This window comes from Malaclemys terrapin, chromosome 7, assembly GCF_027887155.1.
Source record: "Malaclemys terrapin pileata isolate rMalTer1 chromosome 7, rMalTer1.hap1, whole genome shotgun sequence".
Taxonomy (NCBI): domain Eukaryota; kingdom Metazoa; phylum Chordata; order Testudines; family Emydidae; genus Malaclemys; species Malaclemys terrapin.
In genome coordinates, this window is record NC_071511.1 from 87,392,247 (window position 1) to 87,415,315 (window position 23,069).

The 23,069-nt window shown below is 43.3% G+C and overlaps 1 protein-coding gene across 1 annotated transcript in view; it reads left to right on the forward strand.

The window, feature by feature from the left end:
- The first annotated feature begins 771 nt into the window (after positions 1-771).
- NPFFR1 (neuropeptide FF receptor 1) overlaps positions 772-23,069 on the forward strand; it is a 35,340-nt gene continuing 13,042 nt past the window's right edge. Inside the window, exons 1-2 of the mRNA XM_054036165.1 lie at positions 772-796; positions 13,863-14,174. Coding sequence (XP_053892140.1) covers positions 13,985-14,174 — 190 coding nt within the window. The 5' untranslated portion in view covers positions 772-796; positions 13,863-13,984. The remainder of the gene's footprint in view (positions 797-13,862; positions 14,175-23,069) is intronic.

Genomic DNA, 23,069 nt, shown 5'->3' on the forward strand with positions numbered 1-23,069 from the left:
GTGGTGGGGCGATTACCCCACACCTGGAGAGACTGGGCTGCGGCAGGCCTAGGCGCCTGCGCAGACACGCGGCCAATCAAGAGAGGGCTTACTGGGAGCCAATAAGGAGACAGATTGGAGCCAGCCAATCAGGGCCCGGCTTAGCCATATAAAAGGCTGCCCAGAGTAGGAGCAGTCAGTCTGTCCCAGGCCTTCAGAGGGGAAGGTCTGTCTCCAGGGCTGGGAGGCCAGCACCACGGACAGCGCAGTGCAGGCCAGCCTGAGAGAGTGGGAGAAGGCCCTACTCCATAGCCTGCTAGGCGGCAGGCCTGGGAGGAGGAGGCCTAGCGTAGTGAAGGGCTGTTGGGGAAGCGGTCCAGAGGGGTAGTTAGAGGAGTAAGGAGTAGGAGGACAGTGAGACTGTCACACGAGGGCCTCTGGACCGGGACTCAGAGTAGTGGGCGGGCCTGAGTCTCCTCCCCCCCCCCCCCTTTTTCCCCCTTTGTTTGCTGTGCTACCCCGCGCACAGCCACAGGCCGCAGGGAGCGGCCCGTCAGAACCACACCAGGTCCTGGACTGCGAGGATCGGACTTGAGGGTGTGGCACTGTTGTTTAACACACCCCCCCGGAAGGGGGTGTGATTGGACAGAGGGACACTGTCGGAGGGCAGTGCTCCGGAAGAGGACGCCGACGTCGGGAGCAACGCAAGTCCGTGCACCCCACAGAGGCGCGACGACAGGCGGAACGCCACCCAAGGAGGGCGCTCTACTGGCACAAAACTAATTCCCCGAAGCGGCCAGGAGGAGGCGCCACAGCGGTGAGCTACCGACCCTGTCACAGGCATAAAATAATTTTTCCTGACTACAGCTGTAGCATAATTGGAAAAAAAAGAGCATTGTTCAATATGGTATGGAAAATAACCAGCTATTTTTAAGATCCAGCAGGATGGCCAACTCCATAGCTTCTCTAAATTGGAGGGAGCAGAGAACTACATTGCCCCCACAAAACCAGACAAGATAACCCTTATTAGAAATGGAATTGTGAGATCCAGATTAATAGCTGACCAGCCTTAGTTTGTTAGGCAGATCAATCACCCCGGTGTCCCAGTGACAGGATAGTATATATATACGGTGTCCTCTGGGGCCAGGCTAGTTCTTGCTCAGCAGGATGTGGTATGTTGATTATATGGATTTTCTATCTCGTTATCTTACTCAGGGTGTTTTTAAGAACAGCATACCAGTAATGTATTTAATTTAAATTACAGATAGTAATATAGGGTAACACAGCTAGGGTTGAGGGCAATATTTCAATTCTTATGGGTCTTTAAATAGTCAGCTATTGAAGGACCATACACTGGGATTTTGGACCCAATTGTCTATAGGAAGTGATGGAGTTGCTTCTGCTTGTTTCCCACTCCTCATATTTTTTCCAGCAGATATCTGTCTTGTAGGATCCTAAACTTTGATGCATATGAGTATTTTAGCCCCAAAACACTGTTCACCTCTTTCCCCACCTTTTGTAATGTGGGAGGCTGTACCATTTGTTTGGAAGCAGCGGGCTGGTGAATACAGTGAAAGTCCAGGGGCCGGACACTCCAGTGAGATGCTTGGAGGGCTCGAGGATTGGAGTATGCTTATCACTAACCTGGAGGGGACAGCAGGGCCTGTGTAGGCTTAGAGGGGAGTGCTTATGTTGCCCATGGCTGGTGGAGTTAGGGAACTGACCTTGGTTGATACAGACAAGGTGTGACTTATGTACCTGGCCCTTTGTGGCCTCCTGCTGGAGGCCCTGCAGTCCTACCTCAACCCACCCCAGGAAAGGAGCAGTGAAGGTGGGTCCTCCAGACCTGCCTAGAAAGGTTGCAGAGAAGTTGAGAGAACCAGCCAATCAGATCCCACTACGCTCAGATAAAAGGGGCTGAAGGGCCTTAGCAGTTCATTTCCTGGCTGGGACCAGGGAGTTGGAGAAGGGTTCCTCTCTGGCCATAGGTACCTGCCTGGCTACATTTACTTAAGCTGGGAGAAGGGGGACCTGTGAACTTTAACCCTAAAGATAAGGGGTGAAGCTAAAGGGGCCAGCTGGGAAGAGGCCCAGGGAAGTAGCAGCAACTAGCTGAAGGGAGCAGTACATGGGTGCTGTTTATAGGGTCCCTCGGTTGAAGCCCAGAGTAATGGGTGGGCCTGAGTTCCCCCAATGGTGAAGTGGTCGAAGCTCTGAGAAGGGGACAAGGCTCCTTTAGAAGCCCAAGCAAAGGCTGGATTGAAATGGCCCAGAGATGGGTCTGAAGACCTGGTGGGGGCAGATAGTTTTGTCAGACTTTCCCTACCCTAGACAGGGTTTATTCTGGCTGTGTGACTTGGCGTGGGCTGAGCCACTGAAGACTTGCCAAGCAAGGTCGACAACCTACAGGAGGTATCAGGGGAAGGAAAAGGCCAGTAGTACCAGATGCAACAGCAGCAGCTGCTCAAGAAATGAGTGTCCCCTGTTAAGCAAGGCTTTCTCATGCTAAGGGCAGGTGGTAGCAGGGTGCCTCACAACCCTGGGTACCCCTCGGAAGTGACACACCAACCTTAGGCTTTGCTATATATCCTCAGTCTTGAGCCAAGCGACTCAATGGCTATATATGGAGGAAGGCTGTAAAGCTTGGCTTTACATGAAGGAAGGAACTGTAGCTCCACTACCGCTAGAATCAGTCCTAAACTCAGACTATTCCCACTTCCCTAAGGAGAAATAGGTCACAATTTTGGCTGATAGCAAAGCCTGGGATCTGGTTGCTTGTAAGTTTGAATGTCATCTCTTATTACATTCAGAGACTTCAATTTAGGATAATTCCAGAATTGTAATTGCACATAGACCAATTCTATGGCACAAGTGGGTTTAAAAGAGGATTTTGAGAATAAATCACAAAATTGAAAATGATTCCTTCATGCCCTTTTCTTAAAAATAATAATAATAATAATAATAATAATTAATTAATGGAGATATCCTATCTCCTAGAACTGGAAGTGACCTTGAAAGGTCATCAAGTCCAGCCCCCTGCCTTCACTAGCAGGACCAAGTACTGATTTTGCCCCAGATCCCTAAGTGGCCCCCTCAAGGATTGAACTCACAACCCTGAGTTTAGCAGGCCCCACTGAGCTATCCCTCCCCACTTTCTTGCCTTTAGAGAGAAATTCCAACTGGACCAGAAAAGGTAATACCTTCAACTTTAAATATGCTCTGTAACACCATTTGTGGATGTCTGCCTTGGCAGCACCAGATCCCCCTGACCTCTGGGGCTTTCTGAAAACGTCACACTGTCTACCTAAGTCATTGTCTAGTCTGTATTCTTCCCTACCGGGCAAACTGGCAATCCATTAGAGACCATGTTTGAGAAAGAATGTTCCCATTTCTTTCTGTTTCCCTTATCAACATTCAGTGAAATTGGATTTGTTGCAACATACAGCATTTCTCGCTAGATTTGGGGTTAAGATTGATTCAGCAGGAAATTCTTTAGAGGATGCACTGGACTCCATATAGACTTTTCAGGTTCAGAGCAGCCAGGTCTGACAAATGCTGGTGCTGCAATGTAGTTAGTGCTAATTTATACTATATGGTTTGGGGTTGCCCTGTCATCTGTCATTTCTGGACAGAGGTAAATATTTGGGCCAACTTCTTTCTGTCCACCAAGGAGGAATTACAGGCTGGTCACATCATTTTAGGCCTACCCAGTTCATCTTGGGGACTGAAATCAAAAATTATGATTGGTTAGAGCTCTGATCATAGCCAAATGTCTAATTCTACAATAGTATAAGTCCCAAGTGTGCCAGACTATTTGAGTGGTTCTCTGACTTGGTGAGCCTGGCAGCGATGGAACAAATAGTGTTTTGCAACAGAAACCACCAGAATAAATGTATAGATATATGGTCCCCATTTTTGGAATCCTAAGAATATTCAGTTAAATTCATCTCTGACTTATTTATCTCTTATCCTCTTTTACTTATAGTTTGGGCTGTTCTCTGGTCCTTTTTTTATTTTCAATGCTCCTTTTTCTCTTCTACTTATCTGTTTTTCCAAAAGGGAATAACCTGGAAGCTTCTTTATGATCTTACTTTATAAAGAACGCCAAACTGGGGCTGTCCTATTCCTTTCCCTTAATAATGAAGAAAATTGGGTCTTGTCTACCTTGCTGTAAAACCTGATATTGGCTCTCGACTCCAGGTTAAATACCTTTCTTTTCTTTGTTAGTTGTGTTAAAATAAACAATAATGAATAAATGCTTTTTTCTTAAAGAAATAGGGCAGAGTTGTAAAACGCTTAGCTGTGAAGAGGAGCAGCTTAAAATGGATGTAGTGAAAAAGGGAATCCACTGAAGGGATTCAATGAGGGGGTGACATTCATGGGCAAGGAAAGTGTACATTAAAACTAGAAATGAAAAATTAAATATGTCATATGCTTCACTGTACCATTTTATTTCTACACCTGTCTTCTTCTGTTCTGAGCCCAGAATCTTTACTGTTCTGTTCTAGTTTCTCCAACCACTGGTCAGGATTGTGGAGAGAGAATTGAGATGAGATACAGATGATGATCCAGAATTACCTTTTATATCATTAGCTTGTAGTTACCTTTTGGCTCTAATTTTACCTTGAAGTTTCATCTGAAACTACAAGTGAGACTTTCCCTTTTCTTCTCCTTCTGGCCCTGGGAACAACCAATATATCCCCTGCACTATTCTCATCCTCAGGCAGCCCAAGAAAAGAGTTTTGGTCTCTTTCATAGAGAATGCTGCAGCCTTCTGCCAAGCCACTCTGCGGTCTGTGAAGACATCTGGTTAATGTAAGGGCAGCTTTCAGACTACGGCATGCTCTGTAGTAGTGAGACATCTGCTGGTAGGAATCAGCTCAATAAGACAACTTTACAGAAATAGTAAGTAAAAAGTGACTCGGTACAATTCCCCCTAGCTTAAAAGCAATTACATATTCAGTTCTGTCAAAATAAACCACCACAATTCCACCACTACCACTAAGGTCTGCGCATATTTAGAGCACTATAAATTATTTATAACTTCATTTCCCTTTAATTGGAGGATCTGAGCCTCTTTAAATTGCAAAGCAGGCAAAAATTCACTTTCATCACTTTCTTAGCTTTTAAAGGCGGGTGGGGGACTTGTTTTGCTTTAGAAGTATATGCATGTATTTTTTTTCATAGGTGGACACTCAAATGGCTCAATGTTGTTTTGACTAGTGTTGGCCAGCTAGCAAGCAGATTGACTATGGATTTCTGAAGTAAATTTTTGTCCACCATTATTTCTGGGGTCATATTATTCATAAGTATTTGAACAACTGCCTTGCAGTGGTGAAAAATTTTAAGTTTGTCAAGTTTTCAAGATTTAGCACTAGTGTTTATTTTGAAAGTTTCTAAGGAATGTGTGTTGTTCACTACTTACTAACAGCAGGTTGTTAGTTAGAAAAACATTGGTCAGGGTGGTCTAGTTGTACTTGGTCCTGCCTCAGCATGAGAGGCTGACTAGATGACCTCTTGAAGTCCCTTCCCGCCCTACGTTTCTACAGTTCTATGATTAGTCTCACCTTTTTAAAAGTTTCAGGCATCCAGTCAGAACTGACAAAGTAGTTTGTGAGCTAGATGATCAGTCTATTTATTGAAGGCAATTATTTGACTCCCCATCCCCAATTAGTGTGGTATCTGAGTGCCCACAATCTTTAATGAATTTATCTGCACAACACTTCTGTGAGGTAGGGAAGTCCTATCATCTCCATTTTACAGAAGAGGAACTGAGGCACTGAGAGACTAAGAGCCTTTCTATGCAGAGAAATTTACCATCATCATTTATACTGGTAAATTGTCCCTTGTAAACAAACCCAAAGTGAACTACCCAAGAGCACTCAGGGAGACTATAGCAAAGTAGGACGTTTAACATGAGTCTTCAAGGCTAGCACCCTAACTGCTGAGCCATCCTTCCCCTCACATCCCAGGAACAGACAAAGTGAAGAGTTTAAAAACAGCCCCTAGGCTGAAATGTGTGTGTCCTGGTAAAAACTTACAAATATCAGATAACTGATTACCTTAATGTAAGGCCCAGTGGGTTGTGAACCCTACCCTCTAAAGCTGTTAGACAGCAATCACCTCCACACTGCTACCCAGCAACAACTGTAACCAGCTCATACTCCATGACCTGCTGTGGACATGGACCATGGGCAGTCCCGTCTCAAGGGATCTGACAGGCAGCAGCCTCATGGCTCCTCACCCTATATAAACCCAAGGAGCGGCCCAGGAAGCAACCAGGGAACCCTGTGGATCTCTTGTAGCTGCCATGGCCGTTCCTGCTCTTGAACGCCTGGCTCTCACCTCAGCTTGATTTGGACCTTGCCTCCTGACCTGGCCCCTGAAACATGACATGGACTCTGATGGTTGATATTAATCCCAGCCTGAACTCCTCTACTACTCTCAGCTTCAGGTTTGATGCTGCTCTGATCCTTGGCCCTAACTGCCCTTGTCAGGATCCTGACACCTGTTCTCAACCCAGAAAATCTGCTTCACTGGCCGTTCCTTCGTCAGGACTGTACATTTTCTCTCATGTTCGCCAGTACAAAGGGAAGGAGTCACTCTGTGTCCAGTTGCTACCTGGACAAAAAGGTGAGATAGTACTCGATCCCTTCTGACTAGGGTTAACAGATTCAGCATGGCACGGTGCCACTAAAACACTGTTCCCTGAACAAGGTGCAATAGCACACACTATAAGCATGCAAGACAAGAAGAGGCTGCTGGAGATGAGTCCGATTTTTCTTGTTGTGACTAAGCCCTTCACTTTGCCCAGTTGATAAATGAGAGCGGCTGCAGATACAGTAATTAATTGACCAGCTGTTTGCCTGTACATCCAAAAGGTGTTCCAGTAACCATGACAATGGGGAGATATAGTCCCCCTCTTCCCCCCCCTCCCCACTTTGCCCCTAACTAATAGAATCAGCCTCTTTGCTGCTGAGCAGTAAGAGCTGGTGTGTAGAGAGTCCGAGGAGCAGAAGCGGAGCGGAGACAGAAGTCATGCACAGAGAATGCCAGGGGGCTGATGAGCTCACAACGTGTGCTTCATTCTCCAGCTGAACTGGAAACCGCTCCACAAGCTCAGCTTGCAACTCTGGTGGTGGGAAGAAATTTTTGGAGCTGTTTGAGTGAGAGGGCTGGAGCATTTTGAGATGTCTTAATCCCATAACAAAGACCGTATCAAAGGGACTGAGCACTAGGAAGCATTTCAACAGGTGTCTTTGCAAAAGGATTCTGATTCTGCCCTCCCCCTTCTCTCCCTGCAAAAATGCATTTTTGGAATAGCTGCAAAATCAGTATCCACCAAGTCTCCAGCCTGGACTCCAGTCATGCTTAATTAATACCCCCATTGCTTTAACCAAGTTCTCGCACTTGACTGTCTTCTTGGACTTGGACAAAAATATTACCTCCTTTCATCTACTTTCTTGGAACTGGAGTAGACTGCCCTGAGGATCGAGAACCCTTGAACTCTATGGGAATTTTGTTAAAGAATAAAGCTTCAATTCTTCAGGTATCTTTCGTGAGTTATCCGGAAGCTCTGAGAACCTGGGGAGACTGGCTGAGTACAGGAGGACTCAAACTAGCAGTGGATCAAGATAGCATTCGTCACCACAGCAGAGTTGCTGCTCCCTCTCTGATAGCAGGAGGCTGCAGCTAGATAAAGAGAAACATTAAGGAGTGGCTCTGATCTCAAGACTCCAGTCTACCTGCAAACAATACAACACTCCAATATACTGAAGCAAGAATAGGGATCAGGCTGTGTCATGGAAGGTGAGGACATCCAGTTTCTATCTCCTTGTCAAATGTATATTGCAGGTGTTCAATTCAGTTCTCTTAAGGCCTGATCTAAAGTCAATGGGAGTCTTTTCACTGACTTCAGTGGGCTTCGGATCAGCCTCTTATAGCGTAAGTTGTTATGGCATATTTGTCTTCTGTGAAATATACGGGGAAACTATTTAACACTGCGGAGAAGGGGAGAAGAAACATGCATTCTGTGGCTTCCACAACAACCATAAGTGTGTGTGTGTGTATGTGGGTGTGTGTGTGTGTGAGAGAGAGAGAGAGAGAGAGAGAGAATGTGTGTTACTCTAGGCTATTAACATTTAAGCCTTAATACCTAGTATCAGTTAAATTTAGTCAAGTTATAGTTGCAGTGGAAGCCATAATTTTGCATTTCCTGGCTCTTGTGGGTTTAGAAATAGCTAAAATATTGCAACAATGTAGTTTTTTGCATTTAATTTAATTGCCATTTTAATAAAAGTACAGAGTAAAGAAAGGAGCCTTTCTCCACCAGCTATCAAGACTTCATACATATGTGAAACCACACATTTGATAAGAATACTACAGCTAACCCTTTTTAAAGTGAAGTCATTTTCTTCATAGAAAACTTTACCAATTTGAAGGTTCATGTTAAAGCAAATTGCAATTTACACACTGAAATGCACTGACATAATCTGGGATCACATCACAGGTGACTAAAGTGGGTTCCTCTGTATAAGCCCGTAACTGCTCATGCCTAGATAATCACACAAGGAGCCTGATCCAAACCCCCATGAAATTCAAGGAAAGACTCTAATTGACTTCAGTGGGCTGTGAATGAGGCTTTTCATACACCCTTACGTCAGCAAGGGAAATAACATGCCCAGGACCCCATTTTCAATATTCGCATTCCTCCTCAGACAGCTCAGCCCCCTCAAAATAAATGCTGGGGAAAGCATCCTTCCTGACTGAAGGCTACTTACGTGCCCAACTCAAACACTTCAACTAGTGACCCTTCTGCCTGTGTTCCAACCCCAGCCTCCCCTTGTCCCCTTCTGCATCTATCCCTCCATTCCCCAGCTCCTGTCCCCTCCCCATCTGCTATCTCCCCTGGTTCCTGTCTTCCTCTTACCACACACACTCCTGTCTTTCAGTGACTCCTGCCCTTCCCCGCATCCCTGTCTTATGCCCCTCTCCCATGCTTGTTCCTGTCTTCCCCAACCATTCTCTGACCTCTCTTGTGCCTGTCTTTTTTCCCGACCCCATTCTTCTCCTCTCTGCATTAGTCAGGCAGCTCCTTCCCTTTTCCTCCACGCTACCTGGGCAGCAGCAGGGGGAACACTGAGAGCACAGGAAAGTCTTCCTGTGCCTAACACCAACATGGGCCCCCAGCAGCTGGAAGGAGCAATTGCACAGAGAGAGAATCTACAGAGGATTTAGCTGCCAAATTCTAACAAGAATCTGCTGAACATGTGTGAACTGAGATTTTTTTTCAGTGATTATAACTTACCTAAATATGGCAAAATCTTCCTTGGGATGCTGAAAGACACTTCCTTGACATCAAGGTGACTCCCCTGCCACGTTTCAAGTCCCTGTTGCAAAGCATAGATTGGCTAGAGCTTCTCAACAAAATGTTTTATAGCAATTATTTTTAACAGGGGCAGAATAATATATTTTTACCATAATCTTGTTCTCCGAAATGGCTCCATCATTTTAGCTGAAATTTTCCAAAAAACATCTGCCTTAGGCAGACCACTGGCATGGGGAATTTTACTCAAACAGTTAAAGTTTGGCCAAGGTCTAGCAACTGAGCACCGTGTCTTGCAATGGAAAGTTTCAGGCAATGTTAACTACATCGTGACGACTGCCCTGCGCACCGTTGTGGAGAAACGAATCGGCAGACCTCTCTCTGACCGAGACGTGGCCACCTTTCTGAGCGGCTCCTTGGATGGCGAGTTCGCCCGCGACGGAGGCAATATCGCCTCGCTGTGGTCCCGCGCCCGCAATGCCACACGCCGACTGGGTAAACGCCTGGGCTGTTGCTGGGTGTGGAATGAGGAACGACGGGAACTGGGAATATTGATACCGCGGATCGAGTCAGAGGACAACACCGTCATCACCCCCGGAACCAGAGGCATGCTCGAGAGATCCCTGAAGGCCGCCGTCCACGCGCTCTACATAGACACCCTGAAGAAAAAAACAGACCAGGGTAAGGCCTTCGAGGTGACCAGCAAGTGGGACTCTAGCAACCACTTCCTCCCCACGGGCAGCTTCACCCGGTTCGCCGACTGGCGATTCATACACCGAGCCCGGCTGAACTGCGTCCCCCTCAACGGAGCCGTCCGCCACGGGAACCGGGACAAGCGCTGCAGAAAGTGCGGGTACGTCGCCGAAACCCTACCCCACGTCCTATGCAGCTGCAAGCCCCATGCCAGAGCCTGGCAGCTGCGACACAACGCTGTCCAGGATCGCCTGGTGAAGGCCATCGACCCACGCCTGGGGGAAGTCGCCGTTAATCGCACCGTCCCTGGTACCGACAGCCTGCTGCGCCCAGACATGGTCATCACGGACGAGGTCAACTATAGACATTACCTATTTTGATTAATGGAAGCTGCCTAAGCAAAGAGAGCTCAGACACAAACCAGTACCTTATTCTGATTGGACATGTAGTCTTTAAGCCAAGTTACACTCCACTGTTCACACAGTAACACCAGAACAGCATCCTGTATTGCTGCATCCTGCTGATGCCAAAAGCACATCCTCAGCATGCACAAACACGACAAGCAAATGTGCTGTAGCTACTACAGCTCCTGAAAGTGCTGCTTGACTATGAAAAGAGACTATGTAGAAATGGTGCTTTCTTACTCAACCAGTCTCTTCTTTGTGTGTGAATTCTGAATTGGGGGGTGTATACTCTGCTGATGAATCTCAATGTGGGCCTCTATCAGCCCTGCAGAGCCGAAGGCTGAGTGGTACAATGTCAGCATAGTGTAGCTGTGACTAGGACCCTGGCCTGGGACTCAAGAAAACTGGGTTCTATTCTTAGCTCTGTCACTGACTTGCTGTACAATCTTGGGCAAGTCCCTTCATCTCCCTGTGCCTCTGTTTTTCCTCTCGCACTTTGTCTGCCTTGTCTACTTCGATTGTAAACTCCGAGACCAGACTATGTCTTACTATTTGTTTGTACAGTGCCTAACTCTATGGGGTTGGGGGTCTCAGCTGGGGTCTTTAGGTGCTGCTATAATACAAACAGTGAGTTTATTCTGGTTTGAACATCTTCAACAAAATTAACAACTAGATTCTGATCAGAATTTTAATCTTTAATGGTAGTGATACATGAGCCAGAAAGAGAGTAGCTGAACTTTAAGATTGCAGGTTGAGTTTGAGGAGCAGCATTTTTGGTGGGGGATGGGGATGGGCTTAATACTTGTGAATTAAGCAGCTTTGATGTAGAAATGATTGAACAACAATAAACATGGTACCCTATAGTGCCGTTCTTACACTTTCCAGAGCAGAACTGAACTGGAAGCTTTTTGTTTGAGATCTAGACCTTCTCTTCAAGTGCAACTGCACCTTTGCTTCTATATTCACTTAAAACAAGTTGCATCAAAAGAAATCAAATGCTTTAACACACCAAGTACACCCTGATATAACGCTGTCCTCGGGAGCCAAAACATCTTACCGTGTTATAGGTGAAACCGCGTTATATCGAACTTGCTTTGATCCGCCGGAGTGCGCAGCCCCGCCCCTGGGAGCACTGCTTTACCGCGTTATATCCAAATTCGTGTTATATCGGGTCACATTATATTGGGGTAGAGGTGTACCATATATACTTATTTACTATTAATCATAATGAACTAATGCAAAGGTGACATGTTCCCTGTGGGAAGTTTATAGTTCACATGCCACTTCACATATCTGGTTTGTATTTTCCTTATCACATTTCAGCTATAGACCAGATAACATCTCTCTCTCATCACTGGTGATTAAGTTACATTTTCAAACAAACAAAACAAGGTCCTGGATCTTGAATTGCCTCTGCATGAGTGCAGGGCTCTGTCTTTATGGATGCAGGAGCAGACCAAGAAACTGAGTTTATAAAGGCATCTTCAGTATGACCATGTGGCGTTCACCTTTTTGCCCTAGTGTCATTAGCTGTAACTCAGACATCATTCGTTATCATTGAGGAGATCTCAGGAGAAATAGTGTTATACAGGAGAGGAAGACAAGCAAAGGGTAGAAGAGAGCAATGGAAGAGAAAGTGTTTGGAATAACAATAAAAGAAACACTAATAAGGACAAGTCCCATTCAGAAAAGCTATAAAGAAGCCCATTAATAGTAATTTGGAGGCTCAGAGGACACCAGCAACAGGAGAGGAATAAAATCACAATTAGAATAACCGAGTAGTTAAGAACTATAGCGGCTCAAGCAGGAAAACTCCAGGGCTGGATTTGAACCAAAAATATCTCCAAAGTTCAGGCCATTTGGATCTGGGGCTTGTGTTGGCCCCATCCTAAAATTAATAATAATAAAATGCAAAAGGTTTGCAGCCTCTATGAGCCTTCCTCTTTCCCCTAAATGACCCAAGAGACACAGGACCCATCAGGTCATGACTGCAAAGGGTGTATTAAAGTTAATCAAGGCCTATAGCCATCAAAGTTTTGGAGCCTTCTGCACAGCTTCTCCTCCTGCCTCCCCAAACAAGCTCTTTTTCCCCAACCCTCCTCTACAGACGACTCCTCCCCTTAGCCTGTAGGATCTGAATTTGTCTTTCTCACAGTCTTAAATGGAGATGAGTTAAAATCCAAATATACATTTGAAACCCCTAACTTTGGGGTTTTTGTGAAATTGAACTTGGTTCCAATCCACCCCTTATTTTGGGTTTACAAAACAAAACCACTGCCAATGAGGTTTACCAGCTCACACTGCTTTTGCTAGTCAGTCTTTGATCATCCTACCAAGAATGAGGCAGCCCAGACAATCCAAGTCCACTGCATCAGGAAGTCAGTCTACTCAGCTGTGTGCTGTACCACTCCCTACTGCTATTCTGCTTCTGATTAACTGCTGAGTCCAGGGCCTCTGCAAACTGTGGGTCCTGATCCCCAGTATCTTGCTCAAATCTGCACTTTACAGCTACTTCATCTTTGATTCTCTCAGTGAGAGGCAGAAATCTAGGTACCGGTAGTAACTTAAGAAGCCTTTTTTTGTAAGAACCCGCAGGGCTAGAACCTGGGTGAATTTGCAAAGTGCAAAGAATGTAACTGTCTGGCCTCACATTTTTTTACATTTTCCACTAGGCTGAAAGTCAGTTGGGGGCGGGGGGTATAGTAGCGGGATCTTGCTTCTATTTCTCAGCATAACCAAGACTGGTGGTGTTAGTCAAAATAGGTGAGAGAAAAATGGAAGTAAGGTGCCACTCATTTGTAGCTATTTGCAGTTGGTAATAGCAGCACTTTACAAGTGTTAATTAATTCATTGTGACATCTCTAGTAATGAGTGTGAATTTTGCAGGGGTAATATCAGTTATGAATGATTTCTTACCAAACTCTGTGAATCATTCATGACATCTCTGACAAATGTGTGTGTGGGCAGCAAATAATGAGCCAAGTGAAAATTGGTCGGTGATAGGGCAAGGGCACTGCAGTGCCTGGCCCTGATGGTCAAGAGAGTAACTCCTGCTGAGCTTCCCGCTCCCCTCACACAGATCCTTAGGTGGAAGAGCTATAATAGTGACTACGTGGGGAGAAAGTCTTTGGGAAGGATGGGCTCTACATCCGGGACCATAGGACTGATTCTAACCCAAGCTTTCTATTAACTTTCAATTTCTTATTCAATATTGATCCTTGAAGGAAAGACCTGCTAGCTGCTTATTTTTTCTGCTGAGTCATTTGACCAGTTTATGCTGCTATTCTGTCCAGCTTTGCCTAGTCATAAATCATGCACCATTATTTATTTCTTATGTATAACATGAAAATGTAAATAAAAATAAACCACAAAATGCCTTGGAAAAGGTTTGATGTGAATCAAATAATCCCTTTATCAGATGGGGCCTTCATGAGTTTATTTTTCTACCTTGTTTTCTGTAGGTGACACTTTTCTCCTCTCCAACAGCAGCTCACCATACTCCAAGAATGACAGCAGAAATCGTGTCTTCAGGGAGAAGTATACTTTTTCGTCTTACTATCAGCATTCCTCCCCCATAGCTGCCATGTTCATCCTGGCCTACATCTTCATCTTCCTGATGTGCATGATTGGCAATATGCTGGTAGGCGTCATCGTGCTGAAGAATCGGCAGATGCGGACCGTCACCAACATGTTCATTCTCAACCTGGCCATCAGTGATCTGCTGGTGGGCATCTTCTGTATGCCAACCACCCTAGTGGACAACCTGATCACAGGTGAGCAAGGGAATGAACAGTGACCCAGATCACAAAAGAAAAGTCTGAAGGAGCAGAAGGAAAAAAGTGGCTTAGGAACTGAGTCCCAAGGGTTGGGGGAACTGGAGGAGGAATCTGTTTGAGACTGTTGGACTTTCTTAGTCTGGTGCTTAAGTGAGGAGTCCCAGTGGGAAGGGAAATAATGTAGAACATTGGTACAACTACTTCCTAGATCATAAGTCTCAGGTCTTCAGGCAAATTTTTCAACATCCCGCCCTTCCAGCAGAATTTGTTGATCTTTGACCTGGATGTCCCTTTTCTAGGAACTGGGAGAAAGGCAGGGCCTCTGTGAATAGTACTGCATGAGATCTGGTGGAAATATTGTAAACAAAGGTGAACTTCAATGCAGGCAGAGAGGAACATCTCTGATTATAATTTCCACATTGAATATCGTGATTTTGTTTCTGAGGGTTAATGGACCAGCAACTCTGTAAACTGATGTTCTCCCTTTAGTCCCATTTCACAGACTGTATGAACAGCAGCAGAGTAAGAATCCCCAAGCTCTTCCTGCTCATTCCCTGCCAAGTCTACATCATTCTAATGAAGACATACAGGCCCCAACATTTGTGCACTGTAGCAGATACATTCATAACTCCAGGCCATTGAAAGGTGGCATGTCAAAAACAGCCTGAAGATCTTTTTTTCACAGAGCTGGCTCACAATATCTGCCTGTGCAACCATTTCCCCTGCTCCAGCTCACCTACGTCTCTTCTCTTCCCCCACCAAACATCCAGCACACTGTTCCTCTACTGTGCCTGGCCTCTCGGTTTTGTTCACTATATGATAGCTGCTTCTTTCCTGTAATCTAAAGATTTAAATGGAAAGGTAGGATACCAAATTCAGTACCGCCAACCCCAAGCATTCAAAAGTAATAAGACAGGCCCCGAAAAAATCACAAAATGGGCTTAAAAATCATGAGATTTTTTTTTAAATGGGGGTTCTTTTTATTTGCATTTTGGCTTTTGAGCCTTTGGGTTACACTGTAGTCATGTGTTCAAGTTCTTCTCTGTAACCATGAGGACTAGACACTTGTTTTAAAAAAAACCTGAGATGCTCACATATTATATAACTCTAGAAGCTGGGGCTTTAATGAAAGCATCAAGTAGCACAAGACTTGGCAACATTGATTTACCTATATCTCTTTTGAGCAATTTGAAGTCAGAAATCCCTTCCCACTTTCTACAGTTTGTGACATTACAGGGAATCAAGCCAGTAATGTAGAAACTCTGCGCAAATATCTATTTCCTACACAAGAAGGCTGAGTTATACCAACTCTTAAAGAGACAAAACAGCAGGACCTTCTAGGGCAGATGTCAGTGGCAAATGTGGGCCTTCTCTCCCACATATTTGGGGGGTGGGGGAGAGAAGGGGGACGTATCTGTATTTTCGCTTCTTTATCTTTTATTTTGTAGCTGACCATTTCTGGATGAATTATATATTGCTAACTTTCAGGAGATCATGGATACAAACAAATTATAACCCAGTGGGCAACTCTGATGCCGTAAAGATTTGCTGAACCCAGAATATCATTGGCAAAAGGCAGAAGCAGCAGGATGCAGTGGAATTTTAAATGCTGTGAAGATCCAATGAGAGATCCAGTTTTTCTCTTTTGGATTTCCCCTTCTTCCCATCCTTACTCCAACACCTGTCAGCCACATCAAGAACATACCAGTTTATTTCCTAATTCCAGTATCATTTGCAGATCACCTAACATAAGCTGCCTCAGAAACAATACCAGGAGCATGATGGTGGAGAGAACTCCCTCTCCCCCCTCTCCCATGGGGGCCAGTGAAACACCACGGTGGATTTCCTGAAATTGGGGCTTAAGATATTAGTAATTCAGATCCACTGCATGGCAGTCTCCCTGCCTTTGGCAGTATCTTCTTTCTCATCCCTCAAAGATTGGAAAGATTTCCTTGGCAATGTAAATGTGTGAAACTATATCAGAACTGAAAGAGTACAGCAGAGCAGGTCCAGAAGTTGATGGTTTCAGTCCAGTTTGTGTGGGCAAGTAGCCACATGATAAAACAATAGCCATACTTGGCACCCGTTGGCACTCTTGTGGTAATCTCAGCAGAGAGACCAAAGACTGATTAGGCTTGAAGAATAAATTCCCTTCTTTCCTAAAGAAAGTTCCTCAAGATCAGAGAAGAGGCACATGGAGGGAAGCTAGTTGTCACTGTCACTCGACCTGTTTCGTGAGTAAATAGCAGACTGCAATCTCCACCTTTCACAGCTACTAAATTCACAAAAACCAAAGGGGGGAAAATAACTGCATTTATTCAACAGGGAAGCCATCTTCCAGTGAATGGCATGGGATGGCACACTGTAATCATGAGCACTGAGTGCCGTTAACATACAAATACCAGACAGCCTGATTGACAGAAAACATTTATTAGCACAGCAATTCAATTAATTCCTAAACGCTGATTTGCCTCCCTCTCCCTTTGATACTTTTTTCTTTTGTGGGCTGTAGTCTTGAGTGTAGATTTGGTTGGCTGTGTTTCTCTGCAGCAAGTAGCTTTCAGAAGACAGAAGAAAGCATCAATTTGCTTTTCTTTTCTTCCCCATCATCACAAACATTTCTGAAGGGCAAAATATATGATAGGATATCTGAAATAAGCATGACAGGAGGCTGTGGTGCTCTTAATCTCTCTTGTTACAACAACCCTCTTCCACTGGAGCTCTTGTCATGTACCATGGTGACTTGAAAAAAAGCTCGTGAATTAATTAGAAGAATTTGTCAGTGTTGTTGTTTTTTACTTTTATGTGTTTCAAACTCAGTGCAACCAGCTATTTTTTCCTCCATCTACTTAAATGTCTTATATGATCCATGAAACTTTCATCTAGAGTCACTGATTACAGCAAAAATAAAACCAGCCTCATGTAATTGCAGTCTTCTAACCAGACATTCGGTAGCAAGAAGATCTGATCAAACTCACAAGTTAAATGCACTGGATTTATTAGAGATGATTTCGTACAGGCTTAGGACACTCAACTGTAGGAGTGCAACATTGTTAGGGAAAGATAAATCAAACCAGGCTTGTTTGCCCTGGGATCCCAATTAGAAGAGATGTTGGGAACCCAGCACATAGCAGCAATTTAAATGAATAAGGAAGCTGACCAAGAATGGGATTAGACCATTATCTTGGACGCAAGAAAGAGACAAAATAACATTAATATTCTCTACTTCCCCCATTCCTCTTGCTGTTGCTTTTTGACCCACTTACAGCTTCTTTGACTTTATATGCAAACTTTCCTAGTGTTTCCCCTACTTCTCTGACACACCTTTAGGTCACCCTGTTACTGAGGATCTCCCAGCTTTTGGAGGGCCCCTCTCCCCAACCCTCCTAGCAGCTCTCTGAATCCTCTGTGGAACTTATGACTGCTTCCTTACTCCTTTCTTCTTCATGTCGTACCCTTTTGATACTCTTGTTCTATTTGCTGGTCCCCAGTACAAAAGGAAACTAGCATTACAGTGGTGTTTAAAATAGGAATGGAGAGGGTATAAACTAACTAACTTTATTTTAAAGGGCCAGTTTGGTTAGGAAAATGACTAGCATATGTAAAAACATCACTTTTTTTTACTCCATCTGTTCTCTGTGAGTTTTCCAAGCACACAATATATTCTCACTTATTGTCAAGCAACATCTTTTACTCCTGTTAGCACGGCAGAACCAATTCAGCTGCAGTATATTCTGCTTCATGTTTAGTATCATCAACACAATACTCAACTCAGCTTTCATTACAGAGGGTTAAAATGTGCCAGTGGGGTGATCAGGGCCGGCTCCAGGCACCAGCCTAGCAAGCAGGTGCCTGGGGCGGCCAATGAAGAGGGGGGCGGCACATCCGGCCCTTTCGGCGGCAATTCAGCGGCGGGGCCTTTTCAGAGTATACCTGTACCTAAATATTCCAATATTTGTGTCTGGGAAAAGGTATCAAATAGTTTTTTCCTCATGTCCTGTACACTATATAATTTCCTCTATATCATATGGTATATTGTGTTTCTCAGCTTGTTCTACCATCTTCTCCACTGACTGACTGGCTGAATGTTAATAGGACAGAAAACTTGCAGTGAAATAGTTTAACTACCAGGTATGCTAGACACTACAATTTAATAATTAACATAAGCACATTTAATACCCTGCTGCAATTCCAGTTTGAAACCACAGTAAAATAAAAAGTTCAATAGAAAATCTAATACTAAATATAAACACCTATCTCCCTTGTGGTTTAGTAATTAGTTCTGTGAACTGTCAGGTGGGAAACGTGGGCCCAATTCCCAGTTTCTAGCCCTATAAGCAAATAGAGACTCTCAGTCTTTAATGTCATGGCTAGTGTATACATGTACCACTGCTCCCTCTTGTACGGAATGCCAAACTTTGTCAAATGTGTTAGAGAACATCACCCTCTAATGGGTACATACTATAAAGATATAAACCCTGTAATACTTATATAGTGGTTATTCATTTACTGAAGAGGTAGTTTGCACTATATAACAGACAACACCGTAGTGCAGTAAGCCATAGTGGATAGTTTATGGAAAGGAAGGAAGCTACAGAATTGCTCAACAGCCTCTGATCCTTCTGACCAGACTCCGAAGAGAACGCTGTCTAGTTTTAGGAGGTCAGACACAAAGATGTTGGCTGCAGTTCAGTGCGTGAGAGCCGGATTTAAAACAGAGAAAAAGCTGATGCACTCATCTGAGCTTTTTAATAATGCTGGGCAGCTCTCTTGGTGGGGAAAGGACATTAAAATTTCCTCTATCTCTTCTGGGTCACACTGTACTGGATATTGAGTTTTTTTCTTTATTCTTTATATTACCATAATACCTAGAAGCCCCAGTCATGGACCCCCATTGCGCTACGCACTCTACAAACATCGAAAAAAGACAGTTCCTGCCCCAAAGAGCTTACAATCTAAATGTCAGACAAGAGAGAACAGATGGACAAGGGAGTATAAAGAAACCATGAGACAGTATTGGTCAGCATCATAGGGAATGGTATCTGTGGTCTACATCTGTCAAGTTTTTTGTAGGCAGCACACCAAAGGAGATTTAAGGAGAGATAATGACGTAGCTTTGTGGATGTTTAAGTGGAGCTCCTCTCAAGCGTGAAGTGCAGCATGAGGGAAAGCACAAAGTGCTTGTTTGAAAATGTAACTAGTGGGCAATGAAGGCTGGCATCGTTGGCCAGTCAAAGGCAGGAGTTTACCTCTCAAAAGCGTTCTGCTAATACACCCAGAAAATGTGAGTGCCATACAAGGCTCAAACCACCTTATTTATACAGATAAAAGGGCGCGAAATTAACAAGATTACAAAGGGAGCAGAACTGATAAGTTTACCTTGGGCTAGACACATATCTCAAGTCCTTATTAACTCTCACCAATCTCCTGTTAATGTCCCACCATCAGCTTAAGTGGACCCATTGTTCAATACCTTAATGTTCCTCTTCCTGACAACTTTATCTCAACATTCCTCATTCCTGCTAAAAGGAACATACAGCATTTCTTTAATTCATTCTACTTCTACAATATAATTCATTCTACTTTCACAATACTAAAGAAACTGGTTATAAGTGGTAATTTCTCACCCTAAATCTTGTTCTAGGCAGATTTCAGAGGTTCTTGAAGGCAAGCTGCTCTTGCTTGCAGCGGAGTGGATTTGATTTAGATCAAAATCCACATAAATCACATTGATTTAAATCACTAGTCAGGAAGACTCGATTTAATCATGGATTTCTAAATAAAAGTGCATTCTTGTTGGTTGCTATAACCTTAATACATATTCTTCACAACTCAGAGATCAATGTAGGTTTCATTGTACACACTATACATTTTTTAAGTGATTTATTTTGAAAACTTTTCAGATTAGTTTTACAGCTATATCAGAAAATGAATGATTGTTTGGTTATTTCATTTACCAAAGGTAATTGAAGCAGATATTTATGAAGTCATTGGGAGGTGAACTATCTCCAATTCAATAGGTTAATCATTAATATTTGGAGGATTTTCTTGCCATGCTGTATTAGGAGGAGAACATCACCAGACAGACATTTAAATTGTTTTATTTAACTAAAACAACAACGTTATGTATTCTGGATTTTTTTTCTTCAACAGCAAACATACAATATTTTAACAAAACAAGCATATGAATTTTTCAATTTTGTTACACATTCAATTTTTTAAAATCAAGTTTGTTTTTGTTAAAATTGTTTTTAACTAAAATAGATAATTGAAATATTTTTACAAAAAAATTTAATGGATTATGTTTGCCAGGTCAACATGAGAAACTTAAAATATTGGCTTCTGCAGCTAACTCAGTCGTCTTCACCCTCATTTTCCTGTTTGTTCATAGTCTGAAAAAGAAAAACAAGATTTCCTGCTTTTTCAGGTCCCAAATGATTTCTCAATTTGGAATGAATTAGTCCAAAGGAAGAAAATATTCTTTCTACACCAGCAGAAGCTACTGCTGTTAAAAGTGAGATTATCACTTCAATAGTCTCTGAATCCAAGTGCTTAAGTGACTTCCACCAGTTCACTGGTGTAACTTTCTTTAAAACATCAGCAGCAAACATATATTTCTTGAATGGTTCTTATTCCCAAACTGGGTCTCTTTTATGGCCTGCTGCCATTATAGGTTTTCCCTTCTAGTGAGAGAATGGCATGGTAGATCTCAAATCAATGAAGGCTACACTCAGAAAGACCTCAAGACTTCTGGAATAAGCAGCTCAAACAGTTTCACTTTTGTTTCTACTGCCTGTCCCCGCCTTCTCACATTTATTTCCAGACGTCGTCTTCTTGTCCAGATCTATTCCTCCCCCAACAATCTTCTATTCATTGAACTTTTTGAAACTTTGCACTTTTAGAGAGAGGTAAGGGATTGACTCTGTGTACACAAATTTGCAGAGAGACAACAGGGTTGAGGTCTGTTATTTCTTACCTCTATATATTATTTATTTATTTAAAAACATTTTTGCTATTAACAAGCATGTTACCTCTGGAGACACAAATCCACAGTTTGAGAACTGCAAAAATAAGCATCTCTGATGGTATCTTCTAGACTGGGCACTGAATCCCATTGGGTAGATAAAAAGATTAACCTAAATAGTCTATACAGAAGCCCCTGGAACCCCATAAGATTGGGTCCCTACTCTATGGACTATTGGAACTCATTTACAAAACTTTTCTTAAACATTACATGAATATATTGTCTCATACTATAGAATTAGAATTTATAATCCCTATTCCATGATGAGATATCTTTGAGCTATAATGTATCTTAATTAAAACTATCTTTAAATAGGTTTTTTCCTCAAAAAGCATTTTATCAAAAAAATCCGATTTAAATTAAAAATAAATTCAATTTTTTTTAAGCCATTGATTTTTTTCCCACCCTGGCTTGCAGCCTAAAACTACAGGTAGTTCTTTCACAGGTCAGACTCCTTCCCAGCCTGGGCTCAATCCTTCTCCCCAACTTTGTCTTTGTTTCTTAGGCTTTGTCTACACTACACAGCTTTTAGCGACATGGCTGTGTCGCTAAAAGTTGGACAGTGTAAACGCTGTTTGTTGGCACTTTTGCCAACAAAATTCTTCCACCCCCTACGAGCGGAGCGGGGTTCACGTTGTCAACAGGAGAGCACTCCTGCTGACAACGAGCCGTTTACTCTGCCACTTGCCACGGCAAAACTTTTGTCTTTCGGGGGAGGGAGGGGCTTTCTTAAACATCTGTGAATGACAAAAGTTTTGTCGTTCAATTGGCAGTGTAGACAAGCCCTTAGATGTTCACAGCAGTCATCCTGGGTGGGGATTCAGTGAAGAGCAAACCCTGATTAACTCACTCCCCTGCTGTATATAGGATTTACATATGGAGGGAATCCTTTGCCTTTCAGTGTGATTCCCTCCCATCCCTCAGTGGAAAAATACTGGTGGTCTATCATGGAGTCCAGTACCAGGTGACTTGAACACATGACCCTGGAGTGTCAAAGCAGCCATGAATCAGAGGCGGTTTATAGCATCCCAGGAAAGCTTCTCAGGAAGGTGGGAGATTTAGCATCTTCAAAAACCGATTGTTCTCCCTCATGATCCATTGACTTGTCCCCAGCTAGCCAGCCATACTGATTGCATTCTGTCTGGTGGCCATTCCCCAAGTGCAAACACTTTTATAGTACAGATGTATTCAATATTCCTAACTTTAGATACAAAAATGATACTTCCATACAAATAGAATAATCATATTCAGTAAATCATAACTTTCCAATGATACCTCATATGACTTATCTGGCATCAAATACATTATGACTATGACACAATCATATCATAATAGTACTATGAAAAATATGGGAAGCAGTGTCACACAGGGTGACTCAACAAAGAATGAGATTTTTTTAAAGATCGGGATATTTTTTCTTGTTTTCTTATAAATTGTGGACTATAAAGAGCATGGCCCAATTTCATCCCTGGTGTAACTTCACTGAATTTGGTCTCGTGTCTACATAAACCTCCTTTTTTCACTGTATTGTAGAAATATTATCTTTGTATGGCTTCATTTGCAGTGTGTGACATTTTAGATAACTAATAGGCTAAAACTTCTCTCCCCTCTCTCAGCCTAAATTATCACAGGGGTTGGCTTATTTTTCACAGTGTGAATGGAACAGAGCAATCACATTATTCATGGTAATTAATAGGATTTGTTATAGCCTACACATTTGTTATAGCAACACACATAAATGGAGTACAATATAACAGGTTATTGTTTCTTGCTGCTTCTCTGCATCCCACATCTCACCGCACATAGTTCAGTAATAATGCTCCTCTATTTCCAAATACACTGCAGAAGGGTCACTACCCCCTATGAAA